The following is a 27,390-nucleotide window of genomic DNA, read 5'->3' as shown; positions in this document are numbered from 1 at the left end:
TTTTTGAGACGGAGTCTCTCTCTGTCATCAGGCTGGAGCGCAGTGGCGCAATCTCAGCTCACTGCAACCTCTGCCTCCCGGGTTCAAGCGATTCTCCTGCCGCAGCCTCCCGAATAGCTGAGACTACAAGCACGTGCCACCACGCCCAGCTAATTTTTGTATTTTAATAGAGACCAGGTTTTACCATGTTGGCCAGGCTGGTCTCAATCTCCTGACCTCATGATCCGCCCTACTCAGCCTCTCGAAGTGCTGGGATTACAGGCATGAGCCACTGCGCACAGCCTCCCCACTCAATATTTTCATACATAATTGCTAAAAAATGATATTTGTATACACAACTGCAATACCACTATCTCATCCAACGAAATTAAGTTACTCATTAGCACCGTCTAATTCCCAGTCCATATTCAAGTTCCCCTGATTACTGTCACCCTAAAAAAGTCTTTTCTTCCCCTATTCAATTTCTATCTCTTGGTCTACACATTGTATTTGGTCATATACTTTAAATGTTACATAATTGAGAATGTCCTCTCCCCTCTTAAAAAAAAAACAAAAAACACTCATACATTTCAGAAGCCAGATCAGCTGTCCTTAGTGTATCCAAATTCTGGGTTTGCCTACTCGCTTCCCCATGGTAGGTATCACAGAAGGTATTTCTCTATTCCCCTTACTTCCTGTAAACTGGATGTTATATGCCATCTGTATATCATTGATAGATATAGTGATGTGTCGTTTCAGATCTTTTGCCCACTTTTTAAAAGCTGTTTGTTTCCTTATTATTGAGTCTTGAGAATTCATCATATAAAAACTTTTATTCTTCTTCTATGGAATTTTAAAATAAAAAGAACTCAAACATGAGCTTAAAGTTATTTATTGCCAGAACAAAAATGTGCACCAGGCAGCTGAGGATTTGAAATAAAATAAAGCCCTCTTCCAGGGACAAAATGAGCTTCCTGCCAGCTCAGCGTTTCTGCCGTGGCAAAGCCAAGCTGTGGGGTAGGCGCCTGGCTCCCATTGTGTCTGGGTTTCTCTCTCCTGTGGTGCAAATTCCACACTGCAGTGCCTTCAGCCTGGCTTCACAACTCTCTTCTTTTCAAGAAAAGCCCAAATATCTTGGAATCACGCCTTTCCTAAATTCTTCATAGGGTCCTATGTGAATGAGCTAATGATGAACATTGTGTCAATACTCCATAGCAATGCTCATGAAAGCACAGAACCTCAGGTACATCCACCTGAATGACATTTAATTCCCCTCTCCTGCATCCTTCACCAACGTGTGGAACTTCAGCTGCTCTGACGTGGATTCAGGGGCCGTGTGCTGGCTCCTGGTGACCTTCCTCCTCTAGCAGTCCTTATGAGCATCCTGGACGTGACTGGTGTCAAGCTCTCAGTCTTTCATCTGTAAAACGCTCTTTCTTTTTATAACTAAATGTGGATTCGAATTTCTATTACACACATAAGGCAACTAGCAGACTACAGGTTTTTTTTTTTTTCAATATGCTTCTTCAAAAGCACACACACATAATTTCTATGGAAAATGAGTAGAAATGTAACCTTCAACCAAAGGACATTATGTTGCCTTTTGTATGGCACTGTGGCTCTGTGCATTTGAAACAGAAATAGCTACTGATAGGGAGAACTTTATTGTTTGTAACAGAATCTGGTATATAAGTAAAACTTTCAAAGACAGATACATAAAGATCTGATACAAACAGATACATATTCCATTAAGGAAAGACCAAAGCTCCCACATGAAACTTAAGTTTTTCAGTTCATACAGGAATACATTTATTCTACAGCAACTAAAACACTTTTTTCTTTCACTATTCAAACAGTGCTATCCATTGCACATTATCTTCTTTGACACTCATAACAAACCCTCAAGGTAGCTGAGATCATTTTTCCACGGTCGCATAGAGAGTAAGCGGTAGCAGCAAAGCTGATGCCCAAGTTTTCTGCCTCTGAATCCCATGCTTTTGACGCTATGCCCTGACGGCTCTCTGTAGGTGACACTTCCCTGTTGTTCACACAAACCTATGCCTGGTGCAGCCAAAAAATTCAAAGAATTAATAGTGTTGCCCCAGCCCTACAGAAATGATCGAGTAATCAGCAGTAACATGGGTTGTTTCTTTCATAAATAAGGCCTATATCATGACATAGTTTTGATTCTGCTATAAGTTCTGTTTCTTTAAGGAAAGAAATTCCTTCAAGCTTTTATTTTCCCACTGAAGAATAGTTGACAAAGGGATATGTTACAATGAAACTATTTAAATGACTCAGAAAACTGAGAATGGCTCACTCTGTGGTATCATTTCTTCCAACGCAATTGTTGGAGCACAATTGTTTGGATGAATTCTACTCTTGCCTATTATCTGAGCACAACGTGCAGCAGCAAATTGCATTTTGTGGTAACAATCCATCGACATTGGCTAGAACTCTATTTTCAACTGCCAATAAAGGCGTTGGAAAAGCATTCAAACCTGGAGACAAACGACTATGAGAGGAAACAGCACACCTGCAAATGGGTTTGAAGGCTATACCTTTCTGCATCTTCTCCAGAAAACTAAAAATAAGGGGCCCAAGAGATGGGAAAAGGTTACCACTATCAAGTTGTGTTTTAATAGCAAGAAGTTAAATTGTACCTGAGTTCCAGAAGGAAACAGGAAATCATTCTCTTCAATAGGTTAGCTCCTCCAGGTGTGTGGAGATCCATTTAATGACTTAATGTGTTCTATTAAGAAAATCAGACTGTAGCCCCGCTCAAAAGAAACATGGAGCCACAGGGCCATATTAAAATGCCATGATGGGGAAAGAACTCTTTCCCCTCTTCAGAAAATTTCTGAAGCCAAGGTTATTTTTTAAATCTCTTTATGGGTTGAACTTATTTGATCATATAGATAGTCAATTAGCAGCAATTTACTGAAGTCTTACTATGTGCCAGGCACTAGTCTAGATGATGGGGAGAGAAGGAGCAGATGGGAAACAAATCATTAGTGTCAGAAAAAAGAAGGATGGTGCCGTGAAAATGTATAATGAGGGCCTCACCCTAACCTTGGGAGTAGAAGGTCAGGTGCTGTGGAAAGTGAAAGCCTGCTGATGAGTAATGGCTGGAATAAAAGAATGTACTCTCCCCTTACCTCCTCTAGTCTTTTTAGAAATCATTTTTCAGCAACATACTTTTTATCCAAATGTCTGGAATGCCAATAGAAGTGATTTTACTAGATGAAAATGAAGTGTTCCCATTTTGTTTAAAAGTGAATAAATTGCTTGTTATAGCTAGAACGGTGTGCTGCAATTATTCACATACATGCCCGTCTCCTCCACTGGGTCATAAATTCCTTCAACACCAGGACTGCCCTGCTCGTCTTCATATGTATTCATTTAGCTGTTTATTCATCAAGTGTTTATAAAATGGCACTAGAGTTATAAACATAAAGTAGAGGTCTTGGCCCTGAAGAAATTCCTGCTCTCACAGCAGGGAGCAAAACCATCACCGTGACACAGGAAGGTCAATGAGGGAAATAAGTAAGGGAAAGTGGTGACACCACCACAGGGTCTGGGACAGGTTTAGGGAAGGTCCCTAGAGAAGGTAAAGCCAGTTCTCATGGTGCCTCCCAAAAGAACACATGCAAGTCATTTTTTCCACATAAAATGAAAGAATGCATGACCTTTGGCCCATTATGTACATGGAGAGCAGGTCCTCTCAGTGTACCCACTTGAGCATGCCAAAAAGATACTCTTCCCCTCCTGGCAGATAGGGAAGTGGTGTTGAAAGAGGCTAAATGACTCATTCCTGGTTCCCCAGCAGGTGCAGAGGACTGTCAGACTCCAATTCTGGTGCTTCTTCCTGTATATCTCTCCTGCCTTTTGTAAAGCAAGCACACCTCTGGGCTAGAAGCACAATGGAAGGCTAAATACCAGAACTCATAGGAATTCCCGGATGCAAATGCACCCCAGTCCTTGATAACTGTGGCACAGAGCCTGAGCAACACAGTGGTGATGAGGACTCCTCCTCCTGGAATAATTTTAAGGACAAGAACAGGAAAAAAAAAAAAGTCACATATCCCTACACAAACCCCATTTTGTCTTTCCAAAATCAACTCCTTCCCTCCATGAGTTGCTCTCCCCAGCCACTGCAGCCTCCCCTCCCACTGTGTCTACACAATAAGAACCCAAACAAACTTCTCTCTTGGCTGTTCTCATGAATGGCAGAGCCCGTGTTCCACATTGTTTGGGATAGCCGTCCAGAGACATAATTACATGATTAAGCACTGTGTCCTCTCCAGGAAATCTAAAGTACCATAATTACTACAACCGGGAGCGGGTGGGGTAAACAATGTGCAATCATTGCTGTTGAGAAGGTTTTAAACCAGAGTCTGAGACTATGTTGGTTCGCATTAAGGGGGAAGAGGCATACTTCTTACTCCATCCATGTTCGTTTGAGAAATACAACAAACTACAATCAAGAATATAATCAGGAATATAACAAAACACTGATTGCCCTTAATGACCTTATTATTCTTTCATTAAATGTATTATGAAAACTGGGCAATGTATTTTAGGGGTTTATTGAGTGATGTACATATATAATGTATGGTTGACCTTTGCATTTAAATATGACAGTACTGGTAGAAGACTCCTATCACCATCTGTGGATAAAGTAACCTTAATCCACAGATCCAAAATGTGCCTTTTGCTATATTACACATGTTAAATTACTTGCACTATATAAAAAAACTAACCAAAATGTATCACAGGCTTATATGTACATCTTAAACTATAAAATTTCTGAATAAAATAAGAGAAAATCTTTGTGTTAGACAAAAATTTCTTAGATATGGCACAAAAGTTTGATCCATAAAAAAACAAACTGATAGACTGGATCTCATCAAAATTCAGAACTTCTACTCTTCAAAAACACTGCTAAGAGAATGTTAAGACAAGCCACAGACCCAGATAAAACGTTTGCAAATAGTATGTCTGTATGTCTGATAAAGGACTCATTTCCAGAATATATAAAGAGCTCCCAAAATTACAATGAGAAAATAATCAGCCCAATAAAAAGCACGTATAAGAGATCTGAACAGCCAATTTATGAGAGGTACACATGGCAAGTAAGTACATGAAAAATAATCTCATTTGGTCATGAGGAAAATGCAAGTGAAAACCACAATGGGATACTGCTACACACCTGTTAGAATCCATAGAAGTAAAAAGACTGGCCATATCAAGTGTTGGTGAGCAAGTGAAGAAACTGGAACTCTCATACCCTGCTGATGGCAATGTAAAATGCTAAAACTACTCTGGAAAACAGTTTGGAAATTTCTTAAAAAGTTAAACATAACCTTATCACATGTCCTGGTCATCCCATTTCTAGGCATTAATGTAAGAGCAATGAAATGATACATCCACACAAAGGCTAGTACATGAATATTTATGGCAGCATTATTTGTAAGGGCCCCAAACTGAAAATAACATGAATGTTCATCAACAGGTGAAAGGATGGTTCATCCATACATTAGAGTATCATTCAGCAGTAAAAAGGAGTAAACTGCTGATCCAAGAACATGGATGAATCTCAAAACAGGCTGAATGAAAGAAGCCAGGCACAAAAGAGTAGTTACTGTGTGACTCCTGAAAAAAAAATTTTTGAAATGCAAACATATCTGTCATGACACGAAGCAGATCAGAGGGTGTCTGGGCACCAGGGATGTGGGGTGAGTAAGGCAGGTGGGAGGAATGACGAAGGCATGAAAGGTAACTTTGGGGTGATGGATATGCTCATTATCTTGACTGCTGAGGTCTTTACAGTACTACCTATGTCAAAACTTATATTGTTCACTTTAAAATATGTATTTAAACATAGATCAATTACACCTCAATCGAACTGTTTATAAAAGAATTCTGAAAAAAGAAAAGGTCGGGGTTCTGGTCTAGTCTCTGCTACAGGCTAGCTTCCTGACGATGCTTTGTAGAGTTTCCATTTCCCACCCTGGGAGACGAAATGATTCCAAAGGACTTTCCAGCTGAAATCCTCTGATGAGACGCATGGCTCACTATTCCCAGCAGCCACCACACTTTGTGAACACCGCAGAGCCTACTGCTGCCCAGAAGCCCCTGTGACATACCTGTCCTACCTGAATCACCACCCAGGATCATCCAAGAGACAAGATGAGCCTTTGTCTCCATGTCTACTCCAGCCCAGACTGTGCCCTCTGCCTTCCTCTTCTCCCCCCACCATGTGGTATATGACCCAGGCCTCCTCCAGCCAGCCCCAGGGCATCTTAGCATCTGGTCTAACTTCTGGAATATGGACTGGCCTCCCCCAGGACAAAATTTGGTAAAACACTACCTGAAGAGTCAGATAGGGCATCAAATCAGCTGTAGGCAAAAAGTGAACTTGTTCTTGCTTCCTGAATTAAAGACAAAAACCTCAGTTTGTCCTGATCTAATCTGGATGGTAACTTAGGACACACCAAGATGCTAGCTACACCACAGCTCCAGCGGCTGCACACACTGAGAGATGGGTTTCAAGCTTCCCATCCCAGAGAGGACTCTCAGCCAACCCGAACCCCATCCCCCTAATTTGGCCCTTGCTTCCATCTCCTCACAGGTGGGACTATCTATCTGTTTAACTGACTTTCCAGTGTCCTCCACATTGGGCTCTCAGGTTCGTTTGGACTTGATATAAAGGATTGTCTCCCTAGCCCATTGATCAAGACTCAAGGCTTCTCACTAATTAGTTATCTCACCTTAATGATCGCATGCACCAGAAGGCCATTTGCTCTTTCCCTTCCGCACCTTGAGCTCCCCAGCATGTCCCTTGTCATGCCCACCTGCTCACTCCTGTTCTCCCAGTAGCTCGGCCCCTTCAGGCAGCCGCTCCCTGCTGCACCCACCTGGGCCCAACTGGGAGCAGCTTTGCCTGGAAGCACTGGCTTTAGCCCAGGCAGCCATCGTTCTGACAAACAAGTTGAAACATAGCTGGAAATACTGCAAAAAAGAAAATTTTGAAAAAGATTCCATGCTAAACTTCTGAAAAGACCTAGGATCAAATATATCTTGCAATCATTTTAAACTATGTGCATATAATTTATAATTGTTTCATCCAGTGATAAGATTGTTCTGGGCAATCAAGGAAACAACCGAATAGTATAAAAGGTGAAATGCTCTATACTAATAGCTGGACTTCTCATAAGCTACTGGAAATGAGGGGAAAACAATGCTGGCAGTGACTTAATGACATCCAGGTAGAGTATGAGACGGTGATCTAAAATTCACTTGAGTTTCACGAAAAGTCTGGCTTTTAGAAGAACAGGTCTCTAGTCAAAGCTTTGGAGTAATCAGTGCCACATAAACTTGGAGGGCTCTCCTTCCTCTGTTGAAATAAACCGTTAGCTTGTTAAAATAAAATATACTTTTCAAGACAAGTAAACACCAAGATCTGAAGTCTGTGAAAAAAAAATATTTTTAAAGTAAAGAAAACTCTGGCCAAATCGTTATTTACTTGAGTGAATAAGAGGAAAGGAGAATATGAAAAGGCAAATAACAAAGTTTTTAAAATGACCAAATCTTAGTTTTGTAACGTGTTCTCTAACTATATTTGATTTCTAAAAGCATCAGCTTTTCTAGAATTTACTTCAAATAGAATAATGAAGTCACACTGTGAAGATCTCACTCTAGGATGGGTTAAAAAGGTTTCTCCCCACCTGATTGTCCTACTGAGCTCTTTCCCTATTCCTGTCCCCGGCAGGCCTCCCTTCAGAAAGACCCAAGGTGTTGTGTCCAGCACTAAGCCTCAAGGGGCCAGCCATGAAGCCAGGGCTAGTTTCACACTGGTGGCAGTGGGAATAAAAAAGACAGAAGGCTCAAGAAGTCTTTCAGTGTTTAAAAACAAAGCCAAAGAATCATTCCATATTTTAGCACTACAAAGCCTCTTAGAGGCTGTCATATAGGAAGACGCAGGGTTTTCATTAAAAAAAATGTATATGGCATTAACCTAATGCCTGAACATGCATAAATAACTTCCTGGGATGATGCAGCTTTTTTTCCTATCATGGTAGAACCCCATCCTTTAATAGAATGAATGGTGGGCACAGAAGCACTCGGATCTGAGAACAAGACTACTGCCTGTCTACAGGTGATGAAGGGTAAGTCAAAGATGGCTCTGTGACAGAGAGTCTGAGTTACTGGGAGAGTGGTAAGGCCATTAAGGAGAAATGGGAAAGTCAGCAAGGTAAGTTAGTTTGTGGGTGACAGTCATAAAGATTTTGAGTTTAGCCATTAAAGTGAGAAACACCCAACCTAATGCTGGTTTTATAATCTGAAAACATGGTAATTTTCCTAGATAGTAAGCCTCAGGCTGGGGTCAGAATAAACTGTCACTGGCAAAGCCCAAGCCCGTACACAAGGACAATGAGCACCTGTGTGGGACAGTGGATTACCACAGCCAGGTAACAGAACTCACATGAAGTCAAGGGACCATCTACTAAAGTCATCAGAAGCACAAAATGACCAACACAACAAAAAATGGGAGACCAAAACCATAAGTATAACCCAGCATCAACAGAAGCAAGTGAATAAAAAAGGTGTGAGTGCCAGGATTCAGGACTGCAACAGTCCAAACTGACTTTCTAGGAGAATATCAGGACTAACAGAGCCTGCTGTGAAGGCCTGCAATTCACCTTCCCAGAACCACTCTGGTCCACCAGTGCACAAATATCTGAACGTGCATAAACACCTTCCTGGGATGACGCAGCTTCTTCTCCTATCATGGCAGAACCCAAGTCTTTTAATAGAATGAATGGCAGTTAGTGAAGCACTGGGGTCTGAGAACAAGGCTACTGCCTGTCTACAGGTGATGAAGACCGTTAACAAGTAACAATGCCTGATGAAACAAGCTATTCAGACAACGGAAAGACAAGCCACAGACTGGGAGGGCACATTCTCAAGTCATATATCTGATAAAGAACAAAACAGTCTTAAATCTCAACAATAAGAAAACAACAACCCAAATAAAAAATGGGCAAAAGATCTGAATAGACACTTCACCAAGCAAGATATAAAAATAGCAAATAAGCATAAGAAAAGATGTTCCACATCATATGTCACTAAGGAATCGCAAATTAAAACAGTAAGGAGATACCACTACACACCTATTAGAATGGCCAAAATCCAAAACACCAATACCACCAAATGCTGGCAAGGACGTAAAGTAACAGGAACTCTCACTCATTGCTGGTAGCAAAATGGTACAGCCATTTTGGAAGACAGTTTGGCAGTTTATTGCAAAGCTAAACATACTCTTACCACATGATCCAACAATCACATTCTTAAATATTTGTCCAAATGAGTTAAAAACTTATGTGCATATAAAAACCTGTGCACAAATGTTAAGAGCAGCTTTGTTCGTAATTGCCAAAAACTGGAAGCAACTGCAATTATTTCAATAGGTGAATAAAAAACCAATGATTCCTCCCAACAGTAGATTATTACTCAGTGATAAAAAGACATGAGCCATCAAGCCCCAGAAAGACATGGAGTACCCTTAATTACATATTGCTAAGTGAAAAAGGCCTATCTAAAGATGCTACTTACTATATGCTTCCGCCCATTCTGGAGTCACACAACTGCATGACATTCTGGAAAAGGCAGAACTATCAACGGGAAAAAGCTAGTGGTGGCCAGGGGGTTTGTAGGGGTGGAGAGATGAACAGGTGGAGCACAGGGAGCTTTTAGGGCAGTCAACTATTCTGCACGATTTTATAATGGTACATACACGTATTATACAATTGTCAGACCTATAGAATATACAACACCAAGAGTGAACACTAATGTAAACTATGAACCTTAGTTAATAATAACGTATCAATACTGGCCCACCAACAGCAAATGTACTACACTAATATAAGATGTTAATAGCTGGGAAAACGTGTGTGTGTGTGTGGCAGGTGGTAATATGGGAACTCTGTGTACTTCCTGCTTGCTTTTTCTGCTTAAGCCAAAAATTGCTCTAAAAATTAAAGTCTTTTAAAAAAATTTTTGTAGAAATGAATGTCTTGCTTTCTTGCCCAACCTGGTCTCAAACTCCTGGCCTCAAGCGATCCTCCAACGTTACCCTCCCAAAATGCTGGAATTATAGGCATGACCCACCACATCTGGCCTTAAAGTCTATTTTTTTTAAGTAATAGATTATATGCCCTTCATGAAGACAGAAACTATTTTAACCTGTTCACCGCTGTATCTCCTCCCTAGCATGGTGACTTTCAAATAATTGATTAATTTTTAAAAACTTAAAAAAATAATAACACAAATGTGTACCTATACTAAAAGTATATTAAAATGTTAAAAGTAAATAGCAACTTAAAGACGCAATTCATCCATTTTTACCATCAAATAAAAAGGTAATCAATCCCATCACAGCAGACTACAATGTTTTTTGTGGTACACTATTACAGCAACCTAAACATATCAAGCAAGAGTTATTTTCGTTTTAGTTTTATACTATTTGGTTTTTAAATGACAACTCCATCTTGTATCTTACACTCATTCTAAAAGCTGAACAATATTTTACAAGTAACTATTTCCAAGAAAGTTATTATTTTTCACTGTGCTTAGATGAAAAATTCAGTGTTTAGAAATATTTATTTCAGATGTATTTTCAATATATATAAAAATATCCAAATGTTATTTTCCTCTCCCACTGCTCTGAATGTCATACAACATTCAGAAGTGACATAATTAAAGTCAGGTCTTACAAAGATGAATTGAAGATATGTCCTCTAACAAAACACATTTAACGCACACACACATATGCGTGTATGTGCACACACACGTACAATGAAATTTCCTTCCTTATTGAATCTCATTTGATTTTTTTTCCCCACCAGTGCAAACTGCTGTTCACTTTCCCTTCAGATCAGGGGCACCTGTGTCTACCTCTGCCCAGGTATACTGTCACTGGGTTAACCTGATACGTCCTTGGATTTCCCAGCAGGCATTTGTGGTCCCTGGGTAGTCAATTTATGCAATGACTTGTCCATCTGTTGCCCTAACTCCAGGCTACATGACCAGTCCATCTGTGCCTGTTGACTGCATGCTGCCTCACTTGTGTATGTGTGCCACTAGAGTCACGGGGTGTCCTGTCCCCCGCTTCCTCCTCCTCTCTCTGTCTCCTCTATGGAAACTTTGTTCCTTCCCTGTTCTGTCCATCTCGGGTTCCTGCAGCTTTCTCACTCCACTTTCCATGCCCTTGTCACTGGTCACGCATGGTGGCATTAAACAGCTCTTCCATACTTGTCATGTGAGATCCCTCATCCAGAGTGGAGCTTTTATTCTGCTGCAACTGGTCCAAATGGCAGGGAAAGCCTCCTGTATCAGCGGCTCACTCACACACAGCCACTCATTTCCTCCCTTTCTTTGCCACTTCTTCTGACAGATCATATTGTTATTGTGAATCCGTTTCATCTTGCAGTGTTTATCTCCCATCAAACCGAAATGACTTGGTTGTGTTTTCTTTCCTGGAACTGCTCCATCTGATGCGTTCTCAAGGACACAGGTCCAGGCCTCCTCTCTGGAGCATCTGTGCTGAGGTCCTCAGAGGACGTGTGTCAAATCAGAACTGTGAAAGGCATAACGCCCATCAGGGAGGGCCTATACTTGGGGTGAGGTGGGCAGAACCCTAGTCAGAAACACCGGCAAGCTGGGTGACACCAACTGCCATGAATGAAGCCGAGAAGAGCAGTGGTCCCAGCATACAGACAAAACCAGGTGCAGGGAAGCTGAGGTCCGGGAGAGGGTGGAAAGCACAGTTGAATCTCTCCCCCGCACGCCCAGATGGCTTTCTCCTAGTCCTGGGTTCCCCAGGACAGTCTACCTTCCTGGAATGGAATATCAACACATTACCTTCTGAACTTTCCCAAATGTCCAGACAAATACTTTTCACCTAGTAAGTACTCAAAAGAAATGGAAATAGGGAAAGGGAGGAAAAGAGACTTAGGAATCCCACCCCCAACCCACGGGAGCAGGGAGAGAGAAGCAGATGACTCGAGATGGGAGAAAGCCATGGGTCCCTACACATCTGACTTCACCACGAAGAATGTCCTTTACCACCTGACTTCCACCACCAACTTCCACCTTCCAGGTTCAAGTGATTCTCCTGCCTCAGCCTCCCAAGTAGCTGGGATTAGAGACGTGTATCACCACGCCTGGCTGCTTTTTGAATTTTAGTAGAGATGGGGTTTCGCCATGTGGGCCAGGCTGGTCTCGGACTCCTGACCTCAAGTGATCTGCCCACCTTGGCCTCCCAAAGTGCTGGGACTACAGGCACCCAGAGCCACCCCGCCCAGCCGTATATGTGCTTCTTAAAAAGGTCTTAAATAACTGACGAAGCCCTCTGCTGAACAATATGGGGGAAAACCTGGTTTCACCGAGTCCTCTGATCTTTAAACCACCAGGGAAGAGTTGCCACGTGGGAGGAGAAAGCTATTGTTCAGAACTTAGAAGAGACTTTAGACTTTTCTCGTGGTATTTTCTGACTCTTCATATGATCAGGAAGCATCGTGCAGGGCTTACAAGAGTCCCCAGGCCTTTCAAGACTTTCCAATGGGATCCTCAGGCACAGTCTTATTTAATGCATGAGGGGACCTGACTACTCTATTCAGTTGGCATTGATCAGGAGCCTAGTGAGAGCAGGGCCTGCTCCAGGTGTCACCAGAGTAGGGAGATGAAAAGACACCGTCCCTACCCTCAAGGAAAATCTCATCTAGTAGGACGGGAGCCTTTACGTAATTACAGGTCCTGCTTCCCAATTAGCCAATGAGTCTTAGTGGAGTGTTTTGTCTTTCTCACTTTGGGAGGGTGTTGTATGTCTCACTGACAATGGAGTTCTTTTCATGGTAGTGACTTGTACTTTCTCATTCTTTTTGAGAGAGATACAGCATAGAAGTTCAAAGCAAGGACTCTTGACATAGACTGTCCCTGCGTCCATTCTGGCTCTGCCACTTACTAATTATGGGGGTTTAGACAAGTCAGATAATCTCCCTATGCCTGGATTTGTTCATTTTAAAAGCAGGCACACTAGCCTATCCCCTCCCTATCTAGCTGTTAAGAATATTGAAGAAGCTGTCACATGTAAATAATTTAGAATTATGCTGGGCACTTAGAAAGCACTAAAACATATTAGCCATTATTTTCTATCTCCAAGCTCATATGGAAAGGCCATCAGCATGTGTGTATGGCAATCTCATGATCTAATCTCCTGCTTCTTAACAAGACATGCTGGTGTTCACCTCTCTGCTGAACTGGTTTGGCTGAGAGATCAGTGGCATCAAGCATGTCCTGCCAGAAAAATAAAATTACATCCTAGGTAAGAATGAATTCTTGGACCAAGGCAAGTCCCCTTCTAAATGAGACTCTGCTCCTCATCAAAGCCTTGGGCAATTAGTCCAAAGATTGAGAGACAATTGCACTTACTTAACCTCTGTACTCAAATGGGAGGCCACTGAGGTGCCGTAACTGAAAGTAAATGAATCACCCGAGATTAGGAGTTCGAGACCAGCCTGACCAACATGGTGAAACCCCATCTTTACTAAAAAGACAAAAAATCAGCCAGGCATGATGGCAGGTGCCTGTAATCCCAGCTATTCCAGAAGCTGACGCAGGAGAATCGCGTAACAAATGCACCACTCTGATGGGGATGTTGATGTTGGGATGGTGGCGGGGGTGGTTATTCTCTTTCCTTTCTGCTCAGTTTTACTGTAAACCTAAAACTGCTCTTTAAAAAAAGTTTATTAGATTAAAAAATTAAAATTCTTTTTTAAAAAGAAACCAGCATCCTCCTAATGCCCACGCCGACTCGAGCCCCTGGTATGTGATTTCACCATTTTACTACCTGACTCTCAAATGCAGATGGATGACTTTTCCCCAGAGCATTTTCAAACTATCAAATGCAACTGAACACGCCTTAAACAAGGTGACAGATTATTTTTTCTTGTGCACAAAGACATACAAGTTCAGGCACCTATGGCTTTTTGGCAATCCATCCTTCCAGAGTCAAGCAGGTCTGCTGACAGGGGCACTGTCATGACAGTGGCCATCAGCTCCTTACCTGCTGGGACGGAGGGGGAAGGGACAGCTTTATATTAAATACACTCAGGAAGTCAGGCTGAAATTGAAAATGGAAGGAGCACCAGTCATTGGGAGAACAGGATGCTATGGGACCTTGCTGCAAGACCTAGAACCTGTACAGAAACATCTCTGTCCGGGGCTCCTAGCCTGCCAGGGTGCACCTCTAATGAGGCAGAGAATTAAAAGACCCCTTCTCTCTGCACAGCCTCCTCAACAGTCCTGTGGGTTTCTGTCAGCATCCAAAGTGCACCCTTGAAACTGACTAGTAATGAACGAGGTGTGGAAGACCTTCTTATTTTACTGTGTCTTTCAGCCCAGAGTGAACTTGGCCCTTATCCTCAACTGCTTTACAGACTAAGCTCCTGGGGGGTTTTGAGGAGGCACCCTATGGCCAGAATATTGAGGACAGTGGTTGGGGAGCCACCTCTCCAAATCAGAGCATCTTGGACACTGTTTTAATAGACGTCTGTGCAAAATTTTTGTCCGAAGAAAAAATTGTAATGCCTAATAAAAGTTTCAAAAAAGCCACTGGAATAGATGACCTCTAAAGTCCATCCAGCTAAAGAAAAGAAAATCCCATGTGCAGATCACATCCATCTAAACAGTTCCTGACTTCTGGCTTATTTTTTATAAGCTATTTTCACAACTCTAGCACAGCTTAATGTTTTTAAATTATCCTAAAATGCTCAAGAAAGACATGTGAAAATGCATTTATTGGAAATGAATGAAGAAAAGGCTTAAAAGGAAACAGTCTTAAATGTAAACTCTGTTTTATTTTCGGTCCCACCAGCAGGGATTGTCAAAACCTCTAATGAGCCAGGTGGCACAATGAGCAACTTTCTAAGTGTCCCTGACCCCCAGCACTTTTGTAAGGGGGGAGCACTGATGCTGCTCTATCTACGGGCCTGTGACAGAGATCAGCAGGTGGAATGAGCTGTGGATTACAAACTGGCCATGGATAGAAACTGCTATTGTAATACCCAGTGAGAGCATTATGTTTTCAACTGTTCTTCTAAACCTAAGATGTCTACCATGTGCTAAGTCACCAGTTTCTGTGACTTCTTTTAAGCCTTGTAACAATAAACCAGAGTGGAAAAACCAACTTATCCATAACTAGAGGAAAGAAGAAGAAATAGAGGGGAGAGGAGGAGCAGGAGGAAGAGGAAACATCGAGAAACAAAGAGGAAAGCAACAACTATAAATAAAAGGGGGTTCAAAACACGTTGTGGGTAGGTGATCACCCTCATCAGAATGCTCCAGCCAGAGATGTGATGCTAGCTCCCATTTTCAAAGAAGGAAGACACTGAAATTAGTTCTGTTCCTCGGCACTCCCTGAGAGACTTCACAATTCCACGCATCAGAGGCCAGGATTTATTAAGCAAAGCTTCTTCTGCAGTTGAGGGGCCTCGGTGGTTTGTAAATGACTCCCAGGCTCAAGAGACCCCACCAGATCAGAGGCACAGCCCCAGCAAACAACAGTGACCTCTTCCCAAGCCTCTCTGCTCACGTCTGGGTGCCTCACTCCCATGATGAGTGACCATGTTTTTCCCTCTTGTTGCATTTTTCACTTGGCAGATGGATGGGCCAGTAATTGACCCAGATATTTATTTTTAATGTAACTTAGAAAAAAAAAAGAAACCTTTAGTCTAAGCCTCTAAAAATTGTCAGTCATTATGAAGTAATTAAGACCCAGCATATTACATAAAATTCCTAGAGAAGCTCAACCCCCTGACCCCTCATAGGGTTATTTTCTCATATTACATTATGGCTCCATTAGATGTGATTTGAAAACATAAGTGTGGGCACAGTCATCAACTGCTTTTGCAATTATGTTTTAAGAACTGCTTGCTATAGCAAATTCCTCTTAATCTCCCTTCTAAGTCTTTAAGAATATAATCCTAAAACAATGAAAGAATAACCTATTTCTAGTGTTGAATGGGTATAAAGGATGTTTTTATTATTGTTCCTTTCCATTTATTTTTCACTTAAATGCCCTATTTGAATTTTACCACCAGATATGCTGAAATATTGACACATCTAACTACTTAAAGTCTGTTGACCTTTGACCGCTGCACCTGTTCCCCAGCAGTGACTTAAGCTGTTCAAGGAGAGAAGTGGGTTGAGCAGTCAAACAAGCTATAGAATATTAAAATATCAAGGTCATAAGAAGAACATGTGTAGCACATGCAACAGTCTCCAGAGAATCTATAAATCATCCAAATTCATTCACCCCTTGCCCTTCAATAACCAAAAACAGATTTTGACATTACTGAGTTTTTAGCCAATGGCCCGAGGAGGAAGGAAAGGCACTAAATGCCTCCCTTTACCCTCTGAGGACAGCGGTCTTGTGGGGCCCTATGTTTTGCTGCTTGCCAGCCTTCAGTTATTTGAAGCTAAAGAAAATCCTCATCCTCTCTGATGTCTAATGCTGGATTTAAATATCTGGGCAAACTTGGGATTCCTCTAGCAAAATGTGCCCATGTCTACTTGGTTTCAACTTTGAACTACCCATCAGCATGCAGGTTTCATACCTATGTAGGAAATACTACATGATTTTGTCTAGATACTACCAGAGAGCCCCCATAGAGTCACTTGAATTTTAGAATCAGTGGATAAAGGACCATGCAATGGCAAAAAGCTGGTCTGAATTCAATAGCCCTGGCTGAGTGCATGTTTTACTTATCACAATGCCATCACCTCTGTATATTAAAAACTGGAGCAGATGTGCACCAGGTTATTATGTGTAAGGTCTCCAGGCCACGCTTGGTGGACAAATCAATTTGCAGACCGCTAGCCCCGACTCTGCAGGCCCGGGAAGTCCCCAGCCCAGGCTAGGAAGTCAATTTGCAGAAGTTTGAAGGGAGGGAGGTGAGGAAGCAAGGAGACCACCACCCTGTTCAATGACTTCTTTTCCCAGTCCTAAGTCCAGGGCTCCTGCAGGCACTCTTTATTGTCATGCCCTCAGCTCTGCTGCTGGCTGTCACAGACAGGACTTAATGCATCTAACAGACATGAGACCTATCTATCAGGCAACCCCAGGCCTCTGTATAGAGGGAAAAAAATCCACCCTAACAGAAATGATAAACAGGAACCAAATGACAAAACTCTGATTTCTTCAAATCTTGACATTTCCAATTGCAAAGCCACACCACTGTGAATCCTTGACTGTCAACCTCACCGAGAGGGGCAGGATGGGTATACAATTCAAACTTCCTTTGGGTGTTCAAGCCACACTGTGATCTGGGAAGACAAGTACATTTTCAACCCTTCTACTAAAATTTCTCAAATCAAGTCATCTCTCTCAGCCTCAGTTCCCTTAACCAACAAAGAAAGCAGTCTCAGAGGTTTCCCAACATTTTTGAAGAACTTTTCAAAATAAGGTTATTAATCAGGACATCAACATGTAACACAGATGAAAGCTGTGAATGGCCTCTCCAAGCAGCTTGAATCTTACCCAGTTCAAACATCACTACCTCTGGAGCTCCTGCACTGCCTTTCTGAAAGTCTGAGGCTTCCACAGTCACCCAGTTTGAAAGATACCTTATAGGAAGATGGTTAAAGCCCTTCTGGGTCTCAAATGCCTTGACCTCCCCATAACCTATGCCCCCGACTTCTGATGTCAATTCTTGAGAGGGGTGCTGCTAGTCGAGAAGCCAAGCTTGCTGTTTCTGGTGAGTGAGGTTTAGAATAATCAAATCCAGCTGTTTTCTCCTGACCTATACTTTTTCCATTCAGGTAGTGGGTGCATTCACTGAACTAATCTGTCTTGCATAGTTAAGTGGATGGGGCAGTGGGGGAGATGGGGTTGGGTGAAGGGTTATCTTTGGTCCTAAGGGTATAACTATGAGTCAGGGGTCTCTGCTCTCAAAGTCTGCTTTCTACCTCTTGGTTTGAGAGAGATAAGCATTTTTATCCTGTCTGCTGCAAGTTTAAGGTCCAATTTTATGCCTAAAATAAAGGAATAAAAAGCGATCAAATTGCTTGTAGCAAGAACTGAACACCAGAATTCTCGCATTTTCAGGAGTATGTCAATAACTTAGTAATTTACCTTGACTGACATTGAAATGAGTACAATAAGACTGACTATGCACTAAAAAGAGATTTAATGCAGTCTGCAAGGAATTTAGAATGAGTTTTACATTGCTTGATAAAATCTGCTAATAACAGAAATCATCCCTACTTTGAAGAAGAATGGGATCATTCATCTCATGTAAGATACAGAGACATGAGCTTCCACCCAAACACTTCAGAAATTAAATCGAACTTAAAAAAAAAAAAAAAGTACACTGACTTGTTTTACATTAGTGGGGAAATTACTATTCCATGCTTAGTTAGAGCTCTCAAGCATGAAGGAAATAATCACATGCATTTGGAAAAGCGGGTGACATGACCTCACCTCCTAAGAACACAGACGAAGAAGAGAACAGGTTCCGCGTGCTGTGCCAGGCACACTTGCTCAGGCTGGCCCAGGCCCTGCCAAGCTATGCTTCACAATCCATGGTGTTCATCTTTAACGTGCCCAAAAGCTAGGGCAGCAGAAAGTGTATATCCTAGATTTTATAGAATACTCAGATTTGAAACAATTTTATTTTCAAATAAGAATCCGACCACAACTCGACCGGCTTCACAAAGCAGCACTGCTCCATTTCACAAGAGAGGAAACGGGCTCAGGGCATGACACGTAAGCTCCCGACAGGAAATATTTTAGGTTTTGCAGACCATGTAGTTGGTTGTACCCCCACCCTGGAGAGTCACACGAGGACTTCCATACTCCGCTCTTCCCACACCTGGGCTCCTCCTCGGGACCTCTGCTGAACAGCCGGCCTGAGAATTCACCGGACTATTCTGTTGATAAACAAGTGTCTGGGCCTCAGATTTCCCATGGTGCTTGTGTAGATCTTACTGACGAGGAAAAGTTGTGCAGCGCCTTTCATGCTTCTGGTATCAGTGCCACTTGGCTGTGCAGATTTCTAAAAGCTTTTGAATAGACTAATAAACATGGAATTGTTCTGAACATCTGTAAGCAAAATATGAAAAGATATTACCCAGTGAATGAACATCCTGGGTTTTCTTGCCAGAAATGGGGTATTTGTATATTAGGCTAATGCACTGAAATTAACCCAGAATGCTTATCCATTGCAGAATGTCTTTTCATATTTTCATCTGTACAGTCGTTATTATAAAATGTAAGAATAATTCTCTATCAGAGTATTCAGGAATCTGAATAGCTCAATTACTTCTAAAATCAATGTAGTAAAGCAACAGCAGGCCAGTTAATCAGCTGGTTTGCATAACAACTGTTTGAGGGAGTGTGTGTGTGTGCATGTGTAAAGAGAAAACCAATGTCAGCCCAACTCCTTAAAACAAATGTGAAAGATCAAGCTTTCATCTCACTGCAGAGAAAATTCTGGAAGACAGGAACTAGTATTCTTCACATCACAACCAACCTTTCCCTAGGACCTGGTACAATGCCTTGCATATGGTACCTTTCCAATAAGTGGCATATTTAATTTTTTCAAGAGAGCCCACCTCTAAGTGAGGCTCCTCATGGCTATTCCAGACCAGGTTCTGGGTTCTCTAGTGCCAGCCAGATGCTGAGTCTGAAACACAAATGGATGGGTGAATCTTTGGACATCATTTTAGGTACAGAACACTGGCCACTAAAACATGAATTACTTCTCGGCACATCTCTGAGAGACAGATCAGAAATGAATCAGAACAGTGGCCCATCAGAGGTCTGCTGGCCATGAGAGACGCTACCCTGCATCCCAGCCAAGCCTGGGTGCCTAGTGCAGAAGCTGGTGGTGGGTGGCTTTCAGAGGGGTAAGAATTCAGGCCTAAAACATCTGGGAGAGCAAAGTTTCTCAGCCTGTGCACTATTGGTTCAATGCTTAATGAACCTGAGATATATATCTCAGAGTGGCATTTTATTGAATTCAAAGTGAGAGTTAGAACTGTCTGCCTGACCAACCTGATTTCACTGCATTTTCTTTCTGTAAATAAACCCCACAGGAGGACAGAAGATTAGAAAGTTTTACAGAGTATGGATCAGAACACAAGGTTAGTGATAAAACTTAAAAGTGCCATGGTGTCAGGCTCTGTGGGTTGGCCCAGAACATCCGAGACAGTGGCCAGGACCTCCCCTCTCCTGGGCTGTCCTGGCTCACCAAACTCCCACTGAGCCCCTATGTTCCTTTTACATAGTCAGGGCATTCCATTATGTTACTCTGAAATCCTACAGACATGGATACCAATCTCTCTTCCAAGCGACTGTCTATCTCGGCTCTGATTCAGTACAGGCTGATTTTATACTGCCATTCCCAATGGGTAACTTTATTCCAAATTCTTAAGAGACTGTCTCCTTGTATTCCCTACACATGTGAGGTGCAAGTGGCACCAAGCAATGGAGATTGCCCACCACAAACAGCCCCATTAGTGAGCCCACGCCGGGGACACCTCCTCTCTCAGCTACTATGAGAAGCCATGTTATCTTTTCTACACGCCTAGTCACAACTCCAGTTTGGGGTTCAGAGTCCCTGCCCTATCAGTTTCCACAGGGAAATACCATTCAGACACAAATCTACACCCTCTCTCTGGACACACACTGCTACTACAAGCACATCTACACTCTCTGGCTCACTCCTCCCCCGTTAAGGCTGTGCAGACCCGATGGCACAGCAGGGGTAACAAATGTGAGCCGATGGTTCCTTGGCCTGTGTTCACCCACCTGTGTGCTGAGACAATGCTTGTGGAAGCTCTGATGTGTGTCCTCACATGAGAGGTTGCACGGAGTGCCAAGGTAAAGCTGGCCCTGCAGATGCTGATAACCCCTCCTCCCATATTTATGGTACCTGCCCCAAGAAACCACATGGTACCTTAGGCTCAAGTGTAATGCTTTGTGAGAGAAGGAATTTGCACACAATCCAAGTCCCTATGTTTCCTTTCTTGACAAAATAAAAGTAAAAACCTTTACAAAATATTCACAGATTGTGATCAAAGTTTTACAAATTTAATTGCAAGCCCAAGAGAAAGCAATTTTGAAATTAACGCAAATACTAGAGTACAGACTAGTATTTCTCCCACACTGAACCTCAGCAATTACTATGCATCTTACCAGGGCCTTGGGTTTTTTTTTTTTTCTTCTTCTTCTTCTTTCAAGTCAGACCCCTCCAGGGCTGACTTGTTCAGCAATGCTTTGAGCACCAGAGGCTTCAGAGGGGAGGCCCGCCAGTGTAACTTGCTTTCTATCTCCCCCACCCCTCTCCTTGGTCAAAAATCTTTAATTAGCTGGTTACCATAATTACTCTAGCTAGGGACCTTATTTGTTCTCCTTCCCTGTTATTCCCAGGGATCTGAAGTCTCTACCACTTATGTGCCAGAGGGACCTTTCCATCATAGCTCCTCTCTGCCTTTTTGTTTTTCCCTTTTATGATCAGAACAAAAAAAAAAAAAAGCCTAGGGAAAGAAATCATCTCGAGCCTTCTGTGTCTGGGTAAGACCCTATAACTATCTCTTTCCAATCAGGAACAAGTTTCCATGACAACCATGCTTCCCAATGCTACTGTTAACTTAGCAGGTAGTGCTCATGTCAAATCGAGTTCTTTACCAAAATCCATGGTTTCTGTACTTCGCCACAGCTACAAGCCTTTAACATACCAGCTGTTTGCGTTAACTGGTTTGGCCCTTTTTCCTTCTAAACACGAGAAAGACAAAAGGGTTTCCTTGGCATTCTCCTTAATAATTTAAAAGCACACCAAATAGTAAAAAATATAGCAGAGGGATAGATATGAAAGAGAATTTGTGACTTAGTGGAAGGAGTGCAAAGGGATAAATGGAGAATGGCTGGGATATAATGATGGCTGGGAGGCTTACATCATAGTCAATGACATAGACTTCAAGCTGGGAGTTAAGGAGGTAGGGATTTCTGCTAGGTATGACCTTGGGTAAGTTATTTATCCTCTCTGAGCCTCAACATTCCCTCTGTAAAAGACAGAAACTGACATACTTCATGGAACTGCTTCAAGAAAAGCAAAGACAGAAAAAGTACTTATTAGAGTGTCTTGCATACAGCATGAGCTTAACACATGGCAATTATCATGTTGTTACTAAGGCAAAGAGCTGAACTGAAAAGGGTTCAAGCAAACAAGCAATCACAATATTCTAATTGATTGTTAACATTTTACTGGTTGAGGAAAATAGGTATAAGCAGTAGATATTTGGGGATTTTCTTAGCAACCTTTTTCTTTTAGGCCATTAAGTCATGCCTAGAATTACAGGAAAGAATCTATTCATTTCCATTCCTAAGACTTGAGAGGATACACCTGGGTGATCTCCAGGATTCATTTGAGTCTATTTATAGCTCTGCACAGCATTTAATTTCGAAACAGGAGTTAAAAAAACAGATTACCATTAAAATATTTGTTCATTACACCATTCTCCATACCAATCAGAATATTTCAATCCTTCTCTAGAGACAAGAAAAACAAGAATATGCACATTTTTATAATATTTTCATTGTTGTACAGCTCAAATTGTATTTCAAAATAGAATTAATATTGTAGCAAACACATCAATATGCTCATTATTCACCAAGCTCCCACACTCCAACTTTTCCCCTCCATCATTCACCATGTCCTCAGAGGGCTGAGAGCATCCTCCGAAAACCACACCTATTTAAGCCTTTGTTTTTTTTAAAAGATAAAACTGTTTACATATTTTTTATACCCCACTTCCATCAACATGGTGGACTATATACAGATACTCCCTCCCTATTAAGACCTCTTAAGATGGTGAATATAATTTTTTTAGAAAAACATTTCAAATGCTATCTGAGCTGGCAGGAAAGTAAAGGAAATCCTTGAAGGTCAGAAACAAATCCAGACAGGTAATTTGGTATTCAAGAAAGAATTTTCCATGAGGGCATCTACCTACCCTGTTAGCCTAGAGTAGAGGTCAGCAAATTTTTTTCCTGTAAAGCACCCAATAGTAAATATTTTAGGTTTTGCAGACCATATAATTGGTTGCAAGCACTCAACTCTGTTACTGTGGCATGGACACACTCATAGATAATACGCAATAATAATAATAATAATGATAAGCACAGCTGTATTTCAACAAAAATTTATTTATATAGATAGGTGGCAAGTGGGATTTGGCCTATGAGTCATAGTTTGCTGATCCCTGCATTACGGCAGGGCTTTCAGTGTTTTTCCTTCCAGAAAATACACTAGTATATGACATGTTTGTCTCATGTGGTAGATTGTTACAATAAAGGTCCTGATTCTTCTCCCTATATCATTAACTTTTGGGAGCTGTCTCATATTGAATCTAGCCTAGATCATATGGCTTGCTTTGGCCAATGGTATAAAAGTGAATTTAACACAGAGAATGGGGCTTGTCCTTTCTTGCTGCTCTTAGGTTCTTTGCATCCAGCACCATGTGAATTAGCTCAGGCCACTGTGCTGAAGAAATACACATAGTCCATCTTCCCCATTACCCCAGCTGACAGCACTAACCAGGAGCCAGTGCTAATTGCCAGACCTATGAGTAAAGCAGCTGAGGCCAACTAGCCCCCAGGCAACCCAGAGGTTGACCTTAGTCACATGAGCAAATCCAAGTGGCTAGCAGAAGAACCATGAAGCTGAGCCCAGCCTCAACTGCTAATCATCAGAATCACAAGCTAATAAAATGACTGTTTTAAGCCACCATGTTTTAGAGTGGTTATTCCACAGCAAAAGCTAAATTACATATTTCACAGGAAGAGTAGCATCTTCTAAACATATAAAGTGAGAGGCCCACAAGTATATTACAAAAACAATAAAGACTGAAGAAACACTTTTGAAAAAACATATTGCCATTTTAAGGCACCTGTCAACCAACAGTAGAACAAGCCCTCCCTTGTTTCTCCTAGTAATATAACAAAGTAAATTCTTCCTACCTGAGCAGACTTCTTTATAAGTAGGATTTGAAGTATAGCCTCCTGCAAAACCAACTTGAGTTGAATATACTCCTTTCAAGGCCCAGAATTTCCTTTCAGCTCCCCAGAAACAGCCCATTCCTTAAAAAAAAAAAAAAAAGGAAAGATACTGATTATTCAAAACAAAGTGGTCATTGCACATACGATACCTGTTAGACGAAGAAAACAGAGTTGCTCCTGTCATTTGATAACCAAAAATGACCAAGATTTTATCTTTTAAAGGAGAGTTCTTAACATCAGTAAATAATTTTATTTACAGTTATTTGCATAGAATATCTCTTTGCTTTAGCTGTGCAAAAACTTAGAAGTCCTCAAATTTAATGGAGTTAGTAAATCTACACATTTCCAAACAACATGGTAAAGGGGTAACTATTTTCCTATTTCCACATTCAATTCATAAGTTGAAATAATAAAAAATCTACTCAGTGATCCACTCCCTGGTCATGTATTTTTTTTAAATATTTTAACAAAGAAGTATAGCAAGAGGTTACTCATTTTAATGGGAAAACTTCCAAAATTACATAAAGTTATGCATATTTCCAATTAACAATGTCACATAAATGTTTAATTTTTTAATTTTTTTTAATCGCTATAAACTTGCATGTGATAAATCACTGCTTACCCAAAAGTATGTTTTTCTGAGTTTTCTTTCTGAACATAATGAATGTAAGAGAAAGGTGTAGAGGGGAGGCAGGGCAAGAATGACAACGACAAACAAATAAACTCGTAAAAGCAGCATTCCATTTGACTAGCAAACATTGTGTCTATACCAGCAGTCACAGGATCTCTTTGAACATCTGATGAAAATCACAAACCATCTCCCAGGAACACACACACACTCAAACACATTGACAATGTTGCCTTGCACTTCCTTGGGCTCCAAGTAAAAACCTTCATTTCCTACCATAAGTTTCTAAACTGTCCAGTCCAACCGGTATTCTGTGCCCATTTCTAGGTGTAAAAAAGATTACTGCCTCACTCAAATTTTATATGGCTTTATGAAGTGACATATAACTAGATCCTGGGTGGAACAACAGCTGTAAATTAACATACACTATACACCTCTCCCTCCTACACTTACTCGATTTACTAGATTTGATGACAGAGCTACAAGATAAATTAGAAGTTTACTGAAATTCTCGGCACTCTTTAATATTCTACTCTAAAAATTCAAAGCAACAAAACACAAAAAGCAATTTGAATAAAGTTATACATTATATGACAATATTCTATTTGCTAAAATGTGTTAATCAAAAATAGGTTAACATAAAAATATAAGGCCAAATAATAAAATTTAATGCAGTAAAAAATTACTGTTGTGACAATATTGCAACATAGAAATATGTTTGTGATTAGATCATAATGATCTAACGCTAAATTAAAAAAAAACACAATTATATGCATTTTTATTATAACTATTAAAAATTTCACACCAAAATTAGACTGGAAGGAAATATACTAAATATACTATAACCATGACTGTATTAAAGTGGTGACAATTTAGAAAGTTTTTGCATTCTTCAAATTTTTCTATAATAGATTCCTATTACTTTAAAAATGAAAAGTACATTTGTAAAGGAAAGCAAAAAATTCAAAGAAACAACATAAGCATATGCATTGAGTTACACCCTGCAATACCATTTTTCCCGTTTATAAGTGAATTGTTTGCTGCAACAAGTGAATATAAATAATTATTTACTGAGTGTCTATAAAAATTAAGTATCCACAGGTCTCCGGCAAAATGATTCACTATTAATTTTCCTTCGTTGCATTCCCTGGGATGAGGGGATGATGACAGGTATTCTCTGGAGAAGGAAAAGCTGTACGTGAGTGGAGCAGCTTTACTGCACATAAATGACCACAAGGGCACCCAGGATCTGTGCAGAGCGCCAGGCTGATGGCAGCCCACTTCTGAAGTTCAGGAGTCTGCAGAGTTTGTTGAGTAAAATATTTCTGTGCTGCACAATGACTAAAAGCGATGACACCAGAGAGCACCAGAATCCTTCAACCATCTACGCACAAGGTCCATGACAGGGCATTTTGGTAGCCAGCCTGCCCTGACCTTTGCCCACAATCCCACTCCAATGGCCCCAGGTTTTTGAAACTTAAAATGTTCTTGGCCAAACAAAGCAAAACATTAGCTGCAAGTAGAGAGATACTTAATCCCCTTTTAATGCTTAACAAGGATCAAGAAAGGACCCCATGAGAAAGATGATGAATGAGGTGCCACGTGTGGCTGAAACAATGTCTCAGGGACTGGAATACAATCGACGTTCACATTTCTGGAGACGAACGTGACTTAAGACACAGGTTGTTAGGAGGATAAAACTCCACAAAGCAACACTTTGTCTAGTGGCTGCAGGTTCAGCCTAAACACTCTACTAAGTGGCTTTGAAGGTGCAAGTGTGAAAATGTGTGTGTGCGTTTAAACAAAGAAAACAGGCTTATTTATAGCAAAATTACCCTATTTTAATAATCTGGTAATCAGCATATCAGCAAATAAAATATAGTATGCATGATTTTCTCAAAAATACTTTTTTAGCCTTCTGTTATAAAACAAAACTGATACCAAAAGAACACACAAAACAAACATATATTTCAAGGCACTCCTATTAGATAAACACCCTTATAACCACCACCCGGGTCAAGAATTAGAAGTTTGCCATCCACCCTAGATATACCTCTGTGTGCCACGCTCCAACCACAACAGACACCCCATAGCCCAAAAAGGAACCATTATCTGACTTTCGCAGTAATCACTTTCTATGTTTCTTACACTGTTATCATCTAAGGGTTCACTCCTGACATTACAGTCTTGTTCATTTTTTAAAAATTTAATATGTCTTTAAGTTTTGGTGGCTTTTTTTGTTTCGTTTTGCTTTGTTTTGTTTGAGATGTTTTGTTTGAGACAGAGTCTCCTCTGTCACCCAGGCTGGAGTTCAGTGGTGCAATGTCGGCTCACTGCAACCTCCACCTCCCGGGTTCAAGCAATTCTCCTGCCTCAGCCTCCCTAGTAGCTAGGATTACAAGTGTGTGCCATCACGCCCAGCTAATTTTTATGTTTTTAGTAGAAACGGGGTTTCGCCATGTTGGTCAGGCTCGTCTCAAACTCCTGACCTCAGGTGATCTGCTCACCTCAGCCTCCCAAATGCTGGGATTACAGGCATGAACCACCGCACCCAGCCATCTTTAAGTTTGTTTAATCAACACATTGTCTCTATTCTTTTCCTTTGACCTTATCCCTTGCAGATCATGGTCTAATTGACTTGTTCAGCTTCCCACAATGT

General features: G+C 41.2%; 1 protein-coding gene across 6 annotated transcripts in view; it reads right to left on the bottom strand.

Moving 5' to 3' along the window:
* MSRA (methionine sulfoxide reductase A) overlaps nucleotides 1-27,390 on the bottom strand; it is a 373,388-nt gene that overhangs the window by 156,554 nt on the left and 189,444 nt on the right. For all 6 annotated transcript variants that reach the window (XM_017540446.2, XM_037742692.1, XM_017540447.2 and 3 more), the window contains one exon: nucleotides 24,065-24,184. In XM_017540446.2, coding sequence (XP_017395935.1) covers nucleotides 24,065-24,184 — 120 coding nt within the window. The remainder of the gene's footprint in view (nucleotides 1-24,064; nucleotides 24,185-27,390) is intronic.

Source organism: Cebus imitator, unplaced genomic scaffold, assembly GCF_001604975.1.
Source record: "Cebus imitator isolate Cc_AM_T3 unplaced genomic scaffold, Cebus_imitator-1.0 Scaffold125, whole genome shotgun sequence".
NCBI classification, from domain to species: Eukaryota; Metazoa; Chordata; class Mammalia; order Primates; family Cebidae; genus Cebus; species Cebus imitator.
Note: the sequence above shows the minus strand (reverse complement) of the source record. Positions and strands in the feature narration are given on the sequence as shown.